This window comes from Bombina bombina, chromosome 11, assembly GCF_027579735.1.
Source record: "Bombina bombina isolate aBomBom1 chromosome 11, aBomBom1.pri, whole genome shotgun sequence".
Taxonomy (NCBI): Eukaryota; Metazoa; Chordata; class Amphibia; order Anura; family Bombinatoridae; genus Bombina; species Bombina bombina.
This window is the reverse complement of record NC_069509.1, coordinates 193,734,055-193,752,756: the sequence shown is the minus strand read 5'-3', so window position 1 is coordinate 193,752,756 and position 18,702 is coordinate 193,734,055. Positions and strand designations below refer to the sequence as shown.

The 18,702-nt window shown below is 41.9% G+C and overlaps 1 protein-coding gene across 4 annotated transcripts in view; it reads right to left on the bottom strand.

The window, feature by feature from the left end:
* Nucleotides 1-13,820: 13,820 nt before the first annotated feature.
* The window catches only part of NPRL3 (NPR3 like, GATOR1 complex subunit), a gene marked incomplete in the record, with an annotated part of 73,764 nt that continues 68,882 nt past the window's right edge, over nt 13,821-18,702 (bottom strand). For all 4 annotated transcript variants that reach the window (XM_053694500.1, XM_053694501.1, XM_053694499.1 and 1 more), the window contains 1 exon segment: nt 13,821-14,077. In XM_053694500.1, the coding sequence (XP_053550475.1) occupies nt 13,912-14,077 (166 nt within the window).

Genomic DNA, 18,702 nt, shown 5'->3' with positions numbered 1-18,702 from the left:
CTACCCAGACCAGGTAGCTCTTCCAGAGTGTTCTTCCTCTGCCTGGAACAGGCTGCTATGTAGCTCAGGAAAGTGATTCTAGCAAGAGCCCACCCAAATAACTAGACATACTAGCATTCAGGTGAAACAGGAACTGATTTTATTGAGCAAAACACACATAATTTTATACACACACTTATCTTGATAAGAACAGAAGACAATGCCACAGTTTTCCCGCCATTTCCGCCCCTCCAGACTGACCGGCGCCTCCATAGCAACCCTAGTCCCACAGAATCCCAGGATACAGTGGTGACGGTTTCGGGGTGAACCCGGTGGAGCGGGTGTCCTGCTGTCCTGTGGCCGACCGGGAGTTCCAGGAGCCTGGACAGCCTGAGAGGGGTTAGGTGGGTGTCCATTGTGAGGCGGCCAACCGGGAGTTCCAGGAGCCCGGCCAGCCTAGGAGGGTTTTCCTGGTCATACACCAGCTCTTCACAAGACAAGCAAACAAAAGCTTCCAGGGATTGTGGTTGCTCTGAGGAGCCCAAAACCACTGAGAAACAACAGGGGTGAGGCCGTAGGGGGGTGGGGGTAGCCTTAGCTGTCTGGTATCCGTGACATCTCCCCCTCCAGTTCGGCAGACCCTTAACGGGTCGGCCTGGGGCTGTCTGACGGTGGCCCTCCACTTCTTGGTTGCTGGGAGAGGTGATCCCATCTCTCCAGAGCTTGGGGCATCCTGGGGGGTTCCAGCTGGCGTTTATACCCTGCGCCCTGGGCGCAGGGATAGTCACATAAGGCAACATCCCAAACAAGTATGCCAAGGCCGGCTCCCAAACAATTGCTGTCCCACAAGTTCCAGGGTCCTCAAGTTCCAGGGCCACACTGCCTCTCTCCGTGATACTCGGTTTAGTACTGGTGATCCCACCCCAGACCAGAGGGGGAGGTTGCTCCTTGGTGGGGCAGGCAAAGCTCGGGTGCCCAAACATGTGGCACCAATTGTAAAAGCTTTTCTCCTCCTTGCCTAATGCAACGCCTGCCCCCGGTGAGAAATAGTCTGGGACAAGAAAAGGGTAGAGACCCTGCCAAGCTACTGAGGGGAGAGACTGTCTGTCTCTTCTCCCGAGAAGGAGATCTACCGCTGGGGAGGGAGGTCTGCTACCTCCGCTCCATGGGAAACTTTGCTGCCGCTGGGGAGAGAGACCAACTGTCTCCTCTCCCAGAAAGGGATTCGGCCGCTGGGGAGAGATATCGATACCCGTCTTTCCCTGCAAGGGCTTCTCTGTAAGGGGAGGGAGGACGACTACCTCTGCTCCCGAAGGATGAATCTGCCGCTGGGGAGAGAGATCGACTGTCTCCTCTCCCAGAAAAGAGAGGGCGACTACCTCCGCTCCCAGCGGATGGCTCTGCCGCTGGGGAGAGAGACTGACTGTCTCCTCTCCCGGCTCCTGGCTCTGCCGCTGGGGAGAGAGACTGACTGTCTCCTCTCCCGGGAAGGGGTTCTGTTTACGGGGAGGGAGGACGACTACCTCCGCTCCCAGGGGATGGCTCTGCCGCTGGGGAGAGAGACCGACTGTCTCCTCTCCCGGCTCCTGGCTCTGCCGCTGGGGAGAGAGGGCGACTGTCTCCTCTCCCAGGAAGGGGTTCTGTTTACGGGGAGGAAGGATGACTACCTTTGCTCCCAGGGGATGGCTCTGCCCCTGGGGAGAGAGACCGACTGTCTCCTCTCCCGGCTCCTGGCTCTGCCGCTGAGGAGAGAGACCAACTGTCTCCTCTCCTGGGAAGGGGTTCTGCTGCTGGGGAGAGTTATTGACATCCATCTCTACCTGCAAGGGGTTCTCTGTAAGGGGAGGGAGGAAGACTACCTCCACTCCCAGGTTTCCTGGAGCTGTTACAGGTGCTGGGCAGAGGCCGGCGGCTCTCTGCCCTGTTGTCAGCACTTCTGCTGGGGTGGCTCCCTTGTCCAAGTCTATAAGCTCGGAGCCAGACTGCTGATCAGGATCCAGCAGCCCTGGTTCCCTTTTTCTTAGCTGCCACTCCTCCACGGTCGAGCTCCATGAATCCCAGAGGGCTGCACCCCAGATCTGTATGCCCCTGGTACGCTGCTTAGCGAGATCCAGCAGCCTCTTTTATTCCTTGACCAGTGCCTTTTCCTGGTCAATTATAAAATCCAGATCGTCCAGCAGCCAGGTCTCCTCAAAGAGATCCAGCAGTTCCTCTTGGAGCCCAGAGATATCCTCCAGACCCTGGTCTGTCTCGCTCCCAAACTGTGGGTCCTCTGTCCTTTTTGTAAACAGCAATCCAGGGCTGCCAAAGCCCTCTGTGGGGGAGCCTTCCTCCAGCCATGGCTGCTCTTGCATAGCGAGCCATTGGAGGGCCCGATAGTCATCCTCCACCCACATCTCTTGCTGGATCAGTCTATGTAGAACAGCTAGCCATTCCTTCTTTGGCTGTTCTCCCAGGAAAGGCAGTCTCACGGTCCACCGAACCCGGAATCTTGTGTCATTCGTGGGGAGGACCTTTCCATTTTCCTGCTCCTGTTGAAGAGGGCAAGGTTCCTCCATGTCAGAACGTCCTGTTCCGAACAAGGATCATTTGTTCCGGTCAGCATTTTTGTACTCTCCCTAGGAACTCTGCCTCCATATTTACCAGCTACTGTGGTATGTCTCCTCTGTCAGCAGAAACTGTGTGAAAGAAGCAGATCCCACCGCTGCCAGCCAATGTGACGGATACCCCAGCTACCCCGACTGGGTAGCTCCGCCAAACGGGTCCTGCTTCCTCCCTGCCGACTGCAGGTATGTAGCTGGCAAGTGACCACAGCCTGTAGCCACCCCTGATGCCTGACAGCAACAGTACTGAGGGTCCCACCCTGTGGCAGACTCCAGCTACCAAGACTAGCTAGCTCTTCCAGATTGTCCTTCCTCTGCCTGGAACAGGCTGCTATGTAGTTCAGGAAAGTGATTCTAGCAGGAGCCCACCCAAATAACTAGACATACTAGCATTCAGGTGAAACAGGAACTGATTTTATTGAGCAAAACACACATCTTTTATACACACACTTATCTTGATAAGAACAGAAGACAATGCCACAACGCCCCTCCAGACTGACCGGCGCCTCCATAGAAACCCTAGTCCCACAGAATCCCAGGACACAGTGGTGACAGTTTTGGGGTGATCCCGGTGGAACGGGTGTCCTGCTGTCCTGTGGCCGACCGGGAGTTCCAGGAGCCTGGACAGCCTGAGCGGGGTTAGGTGGGTGTCCATTGTGAAGCGGGCCGACCGGAGAGTTCTAGGAGCCCGGCCAGCCATCCTAGGAGGGTTTTCCTGGTCATACACCAGCTCTTCACAAGACAAGCAAACAAAAGCTTCCAGGGATTTTGGTTGCTCTAAGGAGCCCAAAACCACTGAGAAACAACAGGGGTGAGGCCGTAGGGGGGGTGGGGGTAGCCTTAGCTGTCTGGTATCCGTGACAATTATAATTTACATTACCCCAGGATTCTGGGTATTGGGGTATTCTTGCTCTATGATCGGTTGATCAAATACCAGGGAAGCTTCTTCAATTTTACAGATGCCTTCCTCTGAGCTGAAAGAGTAAATAGATTGAATTGTAAATAATCCTTCTGGCATGGATGCAAAGAATTGTTTTATTAACTCTTCTTCAGTTAAGTACCTTTCAGGTATTAGCCCAATTACATTATTCTGAAATCCAGAGCATATCCTATGGTAGTTCCCTTGGATAAGGTGATCTCCTGTGGGGTCATGTTATGCACAATAACATGTATTGTAAAAGTTCCAATATTTACCATAGGAGTATGGGTCATTGTTATACCCATATTTTGCATTCTCTGGGAGATGCAAATTAGCACTTTGGAAGTTTTTAACTTCTGACCCCTTTTTACCTGTAAGGGTAAGATAAATTTATCAGCCCCAGCAGGTATTAAAAATGTAATTAGACACCTGCATATTCACAGCATATGGCATTTGCTGGTTTAATTTCAGGGCTGCATTTTCATCCTGAAATACCTCAGGGTTAATCAAATCTATTTGTATGGAATACCTATGTAAGAGATCATTGCTTGTGGGGTGTTAGCTCATTTAGCGGTGTGGAGTACCTGTGGGATAAAATAGTTACCTGAGATCCAGTATCAATTAATCCCATGATAGGGTTGGTAACTGAATCCTGGAGCTCAGCTAATACACAATATCTCCCTGCAGTTTCTACTATTTCACACATACAATTAGCATGTTTACACATTTTTGGGCTTCACCACGAGTTACCTGAATCAACCTGATGCTGAAGAATTTTCACTCTTACCATTCACTTCCTCTATAATAGGGATGATGGGTTTCCTGTTACTTGCATCTGTGGGAATAAGGTTTAGTGACAACTGCAAAAGAAGAGATGCATTAATATTTATATTAATGTCTGGGGACACCTGTTAATCACAGTCATGCCTTCCGTTGCTGGGCTGTAGGGAGAGAATTTGATTAGTACCAATATTGATATTATTATTTAATTTGGTATTTCTTTCCCCTCAAATAATATCTGAGTATTTATGACTGCACCTGTGGTTGCTGAGCCGTCAAAGCTTGACTCATATAGTAAATAGTTCACATAATTGATTTAACTGGGTACTAAGTTGGCCCACTTGATTGTACAAGCTATTTCTAACCCATGGACCAATTTTTTGATGCCCCAGAGTAGTGATTTCTGGACCCCTGTGATCCCTCAGAATCATAGTTATTGTATCTATCTTGACGCGGTTGTCTTTGGGGTTCAACTTGCCCAGCGTTAATATCCTGGGGTGTACTATTTAATTGGGGTGTCTGGTTATCTTGAGAGTATCTGTGCCACTTATGGCAACTATTTTTTTATGGGGGATACTCGATTACCTTGTGGGTATTTATCTCTTTGGGGGATACCTATTTATCTGGGTATGCCCCCCATTTTGAGTATATTCCCTCTGCACCTCAGGCCTTGTTGGGGGGAGTCAAAACTTTGTGGGGAAGGCCCGTTTTCTCGGCCACTTCCGCATAAGTTTTCTTTTTGGACTCTAAATTGAGGGGGCTAGGTGACACCCTAGTTTCTGCCACAGTTTTTGGGCTGGGCCTTGGTTCCCTTTTAACCCCCTGTTCACTGGACTGCTGAATAGAATATAATTTTGTACTCTCTCTGATCAGCCAACCCAATGAACAGTTATCATCAAAGTCTCTAGCCAGATTAACTTTGATGTGTGAGGGTAATGCTTCATAAAATAAATTTACAAACTCTGAGCTTTCAAATTTGGGATTGTTTTCTGACATACAGTAAGCTCCTTTTAGTGTAGAAAGGAATTCGATTGGGCTTTGATTTGCGCCACATTTCAATTTGAATAAAGCAGCTTTAGCCGCGGTATGATATGGGCCGAACTCCTCTTTTACACTGTTGCTTTGTTTTACTTCAGGAATGGGTATTCATATCCTTTAGTGAGCAAAGAATTTACCGGGGTTTACCATCAAATACACATGGCAGAAATTAAATTTTAGACTGCTCACTATTAACATTTAATATAGACAAAGCATTTCATAGACATCTAAGTAGTCGATTATACAAATGGTCCCCCTTTTGGAGAATTACAGGTACTGCACTGTGTAAGAATTTAATTATCTTATGGGTGTCATACACCTTATTAGGTGCCCTTTTGGGTTCTCCTAGAGACCTTATTATTAGGGCTGGAGCGCCCTCTAGCTGCCCTCTTTTCACTATGGGGCGATCCTTTATGTGTATTACTATTGTATTTGGCTAGTTGGGTAGCTGGCTCTGCCCTCTGACTCACTATAATAACTGCCCTCTTCCCCTGAGGTATAGAAATTCCCTGAATTAAAACATGAGGTGACTGCCTATTTGGGAAGTTTACTTCTGAGCCAAACGGGGTCATTTGTTTAATTTCTTCCCCGATGCCTTGTATCTCACTTCTCACAAACTCTTAAGGATTTAATTATCTCTATATTATTTTCATTATTTTCCTCACTAATGGAGAGGGGCTTATTAGTGCTGAGTTGCTTATTTAAGCTTTTTATTTTAGCGATTAATTTTTGGTTCTGTTTATCTAAGGTGGCCATGTCTTGTTTAAGTGTAACAATTTGATTTTGAGCTATTTCTAAATTTTCTTCGCATTTGCATGATAAGCGAATTTCATCTTCTAGCTGCTGTAATTGTAATTCCTTTTCTATAAGGTGAATGGACATTTCATCATTAATGCATATTACAAGCAGCCAGAATTTGAGTATTAGCTCATCCTGTTTTTTAGAATTCTTGCATTGATTCATTTTTAATAATTCCTGTAATAATTCACTTGTTTCATTCCACATTCAATATTTTTGGCCTTAGTGGTAAGCATATCAATGTACCCGAAATATTAAATCTATTTTTGATGTGGCCGATAGCGTCCATTCTAAAAGAGTCTGCCTTAGTATGGGGTAACTTTTGGGGACACATTTCAATACTATGTATAGATTCATTTGAGTCACTTTTAGTGATGTTATTTTAGCTTAGTATTTAATTAACTTAAATTGCCAATACAATTTAAAAATATTTTTTTTTTTTAAATATTGCTTAAAATTTTTTTTATATATAATTTCTATTTACTACAAAATATATTATATCAATGTGATAAAGAATAATGATCTCCAGCGAGTGCCTCCAACGTGTTAGATATAACCTAGGTTACAATATTATTTATTAATTTCTCAGCAGTCACCTCCAAACGTGTTATATATTTACGTAAAAATATTTTTTATTAAAAATGTTTATTTAATCCTTAGTTCTGATCAGTTAAGCTTTATATACACATTAAATATATTATGTAGACAATAGATTATGAATCATTTATATATGTCTGTTGTTACAATTTTCTATACCAAGCAAGCTATAAAATAAATATTTCTATAAATTAACCTTACGCAAAATTAATCGTTTATTAAAATCACACCTGAATTATACCAGAACAATTTGTAATTAGCCAGCAACACTAGTCTAATGCCAAAATATGAATTACGAACTTACAATGCTTAAAGGGACAGTCAAGTCCAAAAAAACTTTCATGATTTAAATAGGGCATGTAATTTTAAACAACTTCCCAATTTACTTTTATCATCAATTTTGCTTTGTTCTCTTGTTATTCTTAGTTGAACGCTAAACCTAGGAGGTTCATATGCTAATTTTCTAGATCTTGAAGACTTCCTCTAATCTGAATGGATTTTGACCACTAGAGGGCATTAGTTCATGTGTTTCATATACATAATATTGAGCTCATGCACGTGAAGTGACCTAGGAGTGAGCACTGATTGGCTAAAATGCAAGTCTGTCAAAAGAACTGAAATAAGGGGGCAGTCAGCAGAAGCTTAGATACAAGGTTATTACAGAGATAAAACATGTATTATTGTAACTGTGTTGGTTATGCAAAATTGGGGAATGGGTAATAAAGGGATTATTTTTGCTTTTAAACAACAAAAATTCTGGTGTTGACTGTCCCTTTAATTTACGATAACCAGAGATTTAACCACAATAACCAATGTATGTGCAGTTCTAAGATATTTCACAATAATATAACGCCCTAATAAATATGGAATACAAAAATCTTTTCTAGCAATAAAATTACTTAGCACTAATATGACTGGTTCATTTAATACACTTATATTTCCTTGCTCAATAAACTTATCTGGTCAACATATGTGTGACTATTTAATACTACTGAAGATGCACAATTTAAGACCAAACATGGGCTTAATTATCAATTCTATAGTAATTAATTATATAGATATATTTTATTGGATTCCCATTCCATTTTAATATAAATATAACCCACGTTTAGTACCTCTCGATAATGTTATTTTGTATATATATATATATATATATATTTCCTATTATTTTATATCGTATATACCGCTTGTAAGTAGTAGTCTGATGTAATTAATCATATAGCCATATTAATAAGTAATTATTTTCTCTTCATGGAACCATATAATTTAATATCATGGCTTATATTGCAATTTTGAGCATCTCTATATTCCAGGCATACCTGCAATAGAATTCTTTAGCAATTACATTATGACCAGATATATAGGAGCATTATAAGTATTGATCATATAATATATATATTCCATTTTATCATGGCACGTCTCAACAATGTTTAAGATATGGACCCCTATCTATGACATATTAATTGGATAACTTATTGCATCTGTATTCATTCATATTTGGAATCTCACTGGTTTATCAGATCCCTGAAAAAAACAAAGAAGTTGCCTATTTATTTTAAATATACAGTCATATGTTCATTTAATATATTATATAAACCTTAGACACATCTCCCAGATCCTAAATATATATTATTTTATACAGTCTGAGTATAAATGAATATGTATAAAAATCAGACACAAGTGATAAAGTTTCAATCTTATGCTTTCAAAAGTACACAGGTTTTATAAGACTTTCTTTTGTCATTTAATAGAGACATAACGTCTGAAAATCTGTGCATTTAGTTGGCTCAGAGCGGCTCAGTGATTATTCATTTGTTTATCAACATGCCTGTGTTTAATTACCACATCCTCAAGATTCTGCTTGTGTTTCTCAACTAAAGTACAGAATTGTGTCACCATCACCCCAGGGTCTGTGCTGAAACTAACTTTATTACCAGTTCTTCTGACAGTGATCAAAAAGTTTATTTGAAGTGACATTAATCTGAGACAAAATGTTCTCTTTTGAACTCTTAGATGTCTTAAACAGCGAGGGGGTGGTTTGCTGTGGCTATAGCCAAATCAATTTATATCAAAGTAGAATTAGCATAAAATGAAATATTAAATTATGTGATACATATGTAGTTTATACAAAGCCACTCAGCAATACCCTGATAACAAACACTGTCACACACACTCTCACACAAACACATACACTGTCAAACACACTTTCACACAAACACTGTCGCACACAGACGCACACGCTCTCACACACACACACACTCTCACACAAACACATACAATGTCACACAGTCTCCACACAAACACATACACTGTCAGCACACAGACGAACATGCTCTCACACAAACACATACACACTCACACCAACACATACACTGTCACACACTCTCTCACACACACATACACTGTCACACTCACACAAACACATAATTTCACACACAGTCTCACACAAACACATACACTGTCACACACACTTACACCAAACACATACACTGTCAACACACACTTACACAAACACATACACTGTCACACACAGATGCACACACAACAAACACATACATTGTCAGTGTTACACAAACACATACACTGTCAAACCACTACTCACACAAACACATAAACTCACACACAGACAGATGCACACACTCACACAAACACATACAATGTCACACAGACGCGCCACACACACAAACAGCATACACTGTCAAACACACTAACCAAACACATACACTGACACACACAAACACACATACACTGACACACAAACACACATACACTGACACACACAGATGCACACGCTCTCAAACACATATCAGCTGTCACACACACACCAACACATACGTAACACACACTCTCACACAAACACCCTTCACACACTCACACCCGTCACACACACTAACACCACACATTCACACACACACAAACACATACTGTCACACACACTCACACAAACACTGTCACACAAACACATACACTGTCACACACAGACAGATGCACACGCTCTCACACAAACACTGTCACACACAAACACATACACTGTCACACAAAAACACCAACACATACACTGCCACACTTTCTCACACACACACAAACGCATACACTGTGACACACACCCTCACACTGTCACACACTCACACAAACACTGTCGCACACATACACTGTGACACACACTCTCACACAAACACATACACTGTCACAAACACATACACAGTCACACACCCAAACACATACAATGTCACACACACAAACACATACACTGTCACACATCCTCACACAAACACATACACTGTCAAACACACTCTCACACAAACACATACACTGTCAAACACACTCTCACACAAACACATACACTGTCACACACTCTCTCACACAAACGCATACACTGTCACACACTCTCTCACACAAACGCATACTGTCATACACACTCTCACACAAAACATGTACACCTGTCACACACACACACACTCACAAACACATATACTGTCGCACCACAATCTCACACAAAACATAGACACTGTCACACACACAAACACAAGCTGTCAAACACAGACACAGATGCTCTCACACAAAACACATACCTTGTCACACACACTCTCTCTCACCCACACACAAACAATACACTGTCACACACTCTCACAAACACATACGTCACACACTGTGTCACACAAGACACATACCTTGTCACACACTCTCTCTCTCTCACACACAAACACATACACTGTCACACACTCTCACAAACACATACGTCACACACAGTGTCACACAAACACATACCTTGTCACACACTCTCTCTCACACACACACAAACACATACACTGTCACACACTCTCACAAACACATACGTCACACACAGTGTCACACAAACACATACCTTGTCACACACTCTCTCTCACACACACACAAACACATACACTCTCACAAACACATACGTCACACACAGTGTCACACAAACACATACCTTGTCACACACTCTCTCTCTCACACACACACACACAAACTGTCACACACTCTCACAAACACATACGTCACACACAGTGTCACACAAACACATACCTTGTCACACACACACACTCTCACACACAACTACACCAAAGCTACACATCATGTAGGGGACATCACTAGTACAGTACTACTAGGCAGTGAATATTTGCAACACATTTCCCACTAAATGTCCGGGCCTGACTTAGCTGCAAACCCGGACACACAAATGGAAACCTGGACTGCCCAGATCATTCCCGAACAGGTGGCAACCGTAGTCATAGGTCTGATGATCTAAAGCTCTCTGGTCTGGTGAGATTATAAAAGACCACTCGTCAGTAATGCAAGAGCTAGAGAGCGGTTTATCTCGCAGTGTTCTGGGGGTGAAGGAGAAGCTTAATGTGTAAGGGCACAATTATTAAAGTAATTAATAGAGAGTTGTATTCAGTTGTTATAATTATTTTATAGCTGGTTTTAGTTCCTGTACAGCAATTTTGTAATGATTTAATAAAAATATGGTTAATAACTAGAAGGTACATCTATGTTCCCTTGTAAGAAGGCAGTAAGTAACCCTGTGTGCCAGTCTTGTACCCCTGAATAGTGCTGCACAATCTGATGGTGCATTACACCTACCATAACAATGATAATAATACGGTCTCAGTTGCTAGAATCTCAAACATTTGGTTTCCAGCTCTACAAGTGAAGGCAAGTGCCAAATCTGTAAAGGATGTGAGGCCATTAGTGACCTCTAGTGGCAAGTGACCAGCTGCCCAACATCACTCAAATGCATCCTTCTACCGACCATTATACGTCCCCTGCACTCTCTCTCTTGTTATACACCTGCGCTCTCTCTGCACTCTGTATCTTGTTATACCCCTGCACTCTCTCTGCACTCTGTATCTTGTTATACACCTGCGCTCTCTCTGCACTCTGTATCTTGTTATACACCGGTGCTCTCTCTGCACTCTGTCCCTTGTTATACACCGGTGCTCTCTCTGCACTCTGTCCCTTGTTATACCCCTGCACTCTCTCTGCACTCTGTCCCTTGTTATACACCTGCGCTCTCTCTGCACTCTGTCCCTTGTTATACACCTGCGCTCTCTCTGCACTCTGTCCCTTGTTATATCCTTGCGCTCTCTCTGCACTCTGTCCCTTGTTATACACCTGCGCTCTCTCTGCACTCTGTCCCTTGTTATACCCCTGCGCTCTCTCTGCACTCTGTATCTTGTTATACACCTGCGCTCTCTCTGCACTCTGTCCCTTGTTATACACCTGCGCTCTCTCTGCACTCTGTCCCTTGTTATATCCTTGCGCTCTCTCTGCACTCTGTCCCTTGTTATACACCTGCGCTCTCTCTGCACTCTGTCCCTTGTTATACCCCTGCGCTCTCTCTGCACTCTGTATCTTGTTATACACCTGCGCTCTCTCTGCACTCTGTCCCTTGTTATACCCCTGCGCTCTCTCTGCACTCTGTATCTTGTTATACCCCTGCGCTCTCTCTGCACTCTGTCTCGTTATACACCTGCGCTCTCTCTGCACTCTGTATCTTGTTATACCCCTGCGCTCTCTCTGCACTCTGTATCTTGTTATACCCCTGCGCTCTCTCTGCACTCTGTCCCTTGTTATACACCTGCACTCTCTCTGCACTCTGTATCTTGTTATACACCTGCACTCTCTCTGCACTCTGTATCTTGTTATACCCCTGCGCTCTCTCTGCACTCTGTATCTTGTTATACCCCTGCGCTCTCTCTGCACTCTGTATCTTGTTATACACCTGTGCTCTCTCTGCACTCTGTATCTTGTTATACCCCTGCGCTCTCTCTGCACTCTGTATCTTGTTATACACCTGCCCTCTCTCTGCACTCTGTATCTTGTTATACACCTGCGCTCTCTCTGCACTCTGTATCTCGTTATACCCCTGCGCTCTCTCTGCACTCTGTCCCTTGTTATACCCCTGCGCTCTCTCTGCACTCTGTATCTTGTTATACCCCTGCACTGTCCCTTGTTATACCCCTGCGCTCTCTCTGCACTCTGTATCTTGTTATACACCTGCGCTCTCTCTGCACTCTGTATCTTGTTATACACCTGCGCTCTCTCTGCACTCTGTATCTTGTTATACACCTGCGCTCTCTCTGCACTCTGTATCTTGTTATACACCTGCGCTCTCTCTGCACTCTGTATCTTGTTATACACCTGCGCTCTCTCTGCACTCTGTCCCTTGTTATACCCCTGCGCTCTCTCTGCACTCTGTATCTTGTTATACCCCTGCGCTCTCTCTGCACTCTGTCTCGTTATACACCTGCGCTCTCTCTGCACTCTGTATCTTGTTATACCCCTGCGCTCTCTCTGCACTCTGTATCTTGTTATACCCCTGCGCTCTCTCTGCACTCTGTCCCTTGTTATACACCTGCGCTCTCTCTGCACTCTGTATCTTGTTATACACCTGCTCTCTCTCTGCACTCTGTATATTGTTATACCCCTGCGCTCTCTCTGCACTCTGTATCTTGTTATACCCCTGCGCTCTCTCTGCACTCTGTATCTTGTTATACACCTGTGCTCTCTCTGCACTCTGTATCTTGTTATACCCCTGCGCTCTCTCTGCACTCTGTATCTTGTTATACACCTGCCCTCTCTCTGCACTCTGTATCTTGTTATACACCTGCGCTCTCTCTGCACTCTGTATCTCGTTATACCCCTGCGCTCTCTCTGCACTCTGTCCCTTGTTATACCCCTGCGCTCTCTCTGCACTCTGTATCTTGTTATACCCCTGCACTGTCCCTTGTTATACCCCTGCGCTCTCTCTGCACTCTGTATCTTGTTATACACTTGCGCTCTCTCTGCACTCTGTATCTTGTTATACACCTGCGCTCTCTCTGCACTCTGTATCTTGTTATACACCTGCGCTCTCTCTGCACTCTGTATCTTGTTATACCCCTGCACTCTGTATCTTGTTATACCCCTGCGCTCTCTCTGCACTCTGTCTCATTATACACCTGCGCTTTGACCTCTGCCCCTTATTTGACACCTGCGCTCTCTCTGAGCTCTGCCCCCTACTGGACGCCTGCACTCTCTTAGAACAGACTGTCTCTTCTCTGTCACACAGCAAACAACTTCCCAAATTAGCACAACCTGGATTTCCATTAGGTTCATTTTTTAATAAACATAATTATTTTGACTTATTTTACATTAAAATATGTACAAGAATAATAAAACAGCATTTTGTCATCAATGAAACACAGACTGAAAGACTGATATAACGGGATCTTCATGGTTAGTCACGACCAGCACACTGCGGAACTTGTCAAATAGCATCAAAAGCTGCGACCGACGCATGTTCTCGTTGTACATGATCTCCTCCAAGTGGTGGCGCCCACGGAAATAGTGCAGGAGCCTGGCAGGGAAAAAACACGTAGAATTCATTCAGCGCATTACCTGATTGACAGCAGTCGGTCAACTGTCATTCAAAACACTGTTTCCCCCTTGGTGTAACATCTCCTCTGGCAACCAAGGGTTTAAAAGGACACTTCCAGGTGATAATATAAAATGATATATCTTATATATAAAAAACCTCTGCAATATTTTTTCATTATTTATTTTGTCCTCTTTCCTGTAATTCTATTTTGAAATTGTGAGCTTTTCAGTTCATATTAAAAATGGAAGTGCAAAACACTGTTATATACCACACAGCCATTGGCTGCACACTCTAGTGACCTATTTATAACTGTCCCTAATTGGCCACAGCAGAGAAGGTAACCTAAGTTACAACATGGCAGCTCCCATTCTTTTATAGACACTAAAACTTTACACTTATTTTGCCAATATTTAAACAACTAATGGAACTTCAAAAAATACATCTACAAGTTATTCTTAGACAATCTTTTCTTTGCATCATTTTATCTAGCATTTATTTAGTGTTTAATGTCCCTTTAATGAACATTAAAACCTTTCTGCCTATTGTACTAAGCATTGCTACCTATAACAAATATGCCAGTTTACATACGGTATTCTAGCTGCTTTTTAGAGGTGGAAGAACATGATAATACGGTTACAGCCTTATACGGGTTGTATTATCATAATGCTATGCTACAGTATTAATACAACCCGTATAAGGCTATAAACACAATATCATAATGCTACAGTATTAATACAACCTGTATAAGGCTATAAACACAATATCATAATGCTACAGTATTAATACAACCCGTATAAGGCTATAAACACAATATCATAATGCTACAGTATTAATACAACCCGTATAAGGCTGTGACCGTAATATCATAATGCTACAGTATTAATACAACCTGTATAAGGCTGTAACCGTATTATCATAATGCTACAGTATTAATACAACCCGTATAAGGCTGTGACCGTAATATAATAATGCTACAGTATTAATACAACCTGTATAAGGCTGTAACCATAATATCATAATGCTACAGTATTAATACAACCCGTATAAGGCTATAAACGTAATATCATAATGCTACAGTATTAATACAACCCGTATAAAGCTATAAAAATCGTAATATCATAATGCTACAGTATTAATACAACCCATATAAGGCTATAAATGCAATATCGTAATGCTACAGTATTAATAGAACCCATATAAGGCTGTAACCATAATATCATAATTCTACAGTATTAGTACAACCCGTATAAGGCTATAAATGCAATATCATAATGCTACAGTATTAATACAACCCGTATAAGACTATAAATGTAATATCATAATGCTACAGTATTAATACAACCCGTATAAGGCTATAAACGTAATATCATAATGCTACAGTATTAATACAACCCGTATAAGCCTATAACCGTAATATGATAATGCTACAGTATTAATACAACCTGTATAAGGCTATAAACGTAATATCATAATGCTACAGTATTAATACAACCCGTATAAGCCTATAACCGTAATATGATAATGCTACAGTGTTAATACAACCCGTATAAGGCTATAACCGTAATATCATAATGCTACAGTATTAATACAACCAGTATAAGCCTATAACCGTAATATGATAATGCTACAGTGTTAATACAACCCGTATAAGGCTATAACCGTAATATCATAATGCTACAGTATTAATAAAACATGTAGAAACCTGTAACCGTAATATCATAATGCTACAGTATTAATACAACCCGTATAAGGCTATAAACGTAATATCATAATGCGACAGTATTAATACAACCTGTATAAAGCTATAAAAATCGTAATATCATAATGCTACGGTATTAATACAACCCGTATAAAGCTATAAAAACCATAATATCATAATGCTACAGTATTAATACAACCCGTAAAAGGCTATAATCATAATATCATAATGCTACAGTATTAATACAACCCGTATAAGGCTGTGACCGTAATATCATAATGCTACAGTATTAATACAACTCGTATAAGGTTGTGACTGTATTATCATAATGCTACAGTATTAATACAACCCGTATAAGGCTATAAACGTAATATCATAATGCTACAGTATTAATACAACCCATATAAGGCTGTGACCGTATTATCATAATGCTAAGGTTTTAATACAACCTGTATAAGGCTGTGACCGTATTATCATAATGCTGCAGTATTAATACACCTTGTATAAGGCTATAAACGTAATATCATAATGCTACAGTATTAATACAACCTGTATAAGGCTGTGACCGTATTATCATAATGCTGCAGTATTAATACACCTTGTATAAGGCTATAAACGTAATATCATAATGCTACAGTATTAATACAACCTGTATAAGGCTGTGACCGTATTATCATAATGCTGCAGTATTAATACACCTTGTATAAGGCTATAAACGTAATATCATAATGCTACAGTATTAATACAACCTGTATAAGGCTGTGACCGTATTATCATAATGCTACAGTATTAATACAACCTGTATAAGGCTGTGACCGTATTATCATAATGCTAAGGTTTTAATACAACCTGTATAAGGCTGTGACCGTATTATCATAATGCTACAGTATTAATACAATCTGTATAAGGCTGTGACCGTATTATCATAATGCTGCAGTATTAATACACCTTGCATAAGGCTATAAACGTAATATCATAATGCCACAGTATTAATACAACCCGTATAAGGCTGTGACCGTATTATCATAATGCTACGTTATTAATACAACTTGTATAAGGCTATAAAAGTAATATCATAATGCTACAGTATTAATACAACCTGTATAAGGCTGTGACTGTATTATCATAATGCTACGGTTTTAATACAACCCGTATAAGGCTGTGACCGTATTATCATAATGCTATGGTATTAATACAACCTGTATAAGGCTGTGACCGTATTATCATAATGCTATGGTATTAATACAACCCGTATAAGGCTGTGACCGTATTATCATAATGCTATGGTATTAATACAACCCGTATAAGGCTGTGACCGTATTATCATAATGCTATGGTATTAATACAACGTGTATAAGGCTCCATTTCCTGCATTTTTAGACCTGGTTACTTATAGTTACTGAATAAAACTCAAGTGTCAGAAATAAAGCAATACTGTGTCTTTTCCCCCCCTTTAATAACTTACAGATGATGGGGTGAGTGAGTGCGTTTATTCTCCAACTTCTGTAAACAATTTGCCCAGCTCCAATAAAACCATTTTACCACATAAAACACAAACATGTTATTGTTTTTGGAAGTAATTATTAATGGAATTCTTTGTCATCTGAAAGGCGCAGTGTATGATGTTGCCCTGAATTCACCCTAAGCATACGAGCCAGAGCTCCCGGGGGGATTTTACCCTAAATAAAGCAATTTTACTTTCACATTGTGATCAGTAACTCACAGACATCCTATTTATTACACAAGCAGAACTATATAAAAATGAAACAGATTGAATGATGGAAAATATATATTAGCAATTAAGTACGGGACTTCAAAATATGTGTGTACACAATAAGGCACAGTGTGTGCACAAGCAGTATACCGACTAGCAAAGTGCACAAGCAGTATACCGACTAGCAAAGTGCGGTAGCAGTATACCGACTAGCAAAGTGCGGTAGCAGTATACCGACTAGCAAAGTGCACAAGCAGTATACCGACTAGCAAAGTGCACAAGCAGTATACCGACTAGCAAAGTGCGGTAGCAGACACACATCACCCACAGCCTTATACCTGGTATAAACATTAGGGACAGACTTACAGACACACTGTGTGACCGACCGGTGACCCCAGGACAGGTTATGTGTGCTCAAGCAGGTGGCAGAGCACTGGTCACAGTGTTACAGTGTTGGATGGAAAGTTTGTTCAGGGAGAAACAATGTTTTGTTGGTTTTTGGAAAAGTGAATTTGTGAGTCAGAGCCACAATGTGCCCCCAAGGGATAACCTTATCTCTATAACAAATGTATTCTGGGCTACAGTGTTTGGGATTTTCCACAACCAGAGGGCCTAACAGATGTCTGCAGCTGGCTGTTTATATTCCAACGTGCACTAACGGTCATGTCCTGTAGCTCTGGATAACACAACTCACTAGGTCTGATAGTAACGCTGACTACTGATGTATCACTGGCTGCTTATATTCCAACTGCCAACGTGCACTAACGGTCATGTCCTGTAGCTCTATGGGTCACAACTCACTAGGTCTGATAGTAACGCTGACTACTGATGTATCACTGGCTGCTTATATTCCAACTGCCAACGTGCACTAACGGTCATGTCCTGTAGCTCTGGATAACACAACTCACTAGGTCTGATAGTAACACTGACTACTGATGTATCACTGGCTGCTTATATTCCAACTGCCAACGTGCACTAACGGTCATGTCCTGTAGCTCTATGGGTCACAACTCACTAGGTCTGATAGTAACGCTGACTACTGATGTATCACTGGCTGCTTATATTCCAACTGCCAACGTGCACTAACGGTCATGTCCTGTAGCTCTGGGGGTCACAACTCACTAGGTCTGATAGTAACGCTGACTACTGATGTATCACTGGCTGCTTATATTCCAACTGCCAACGTGCACT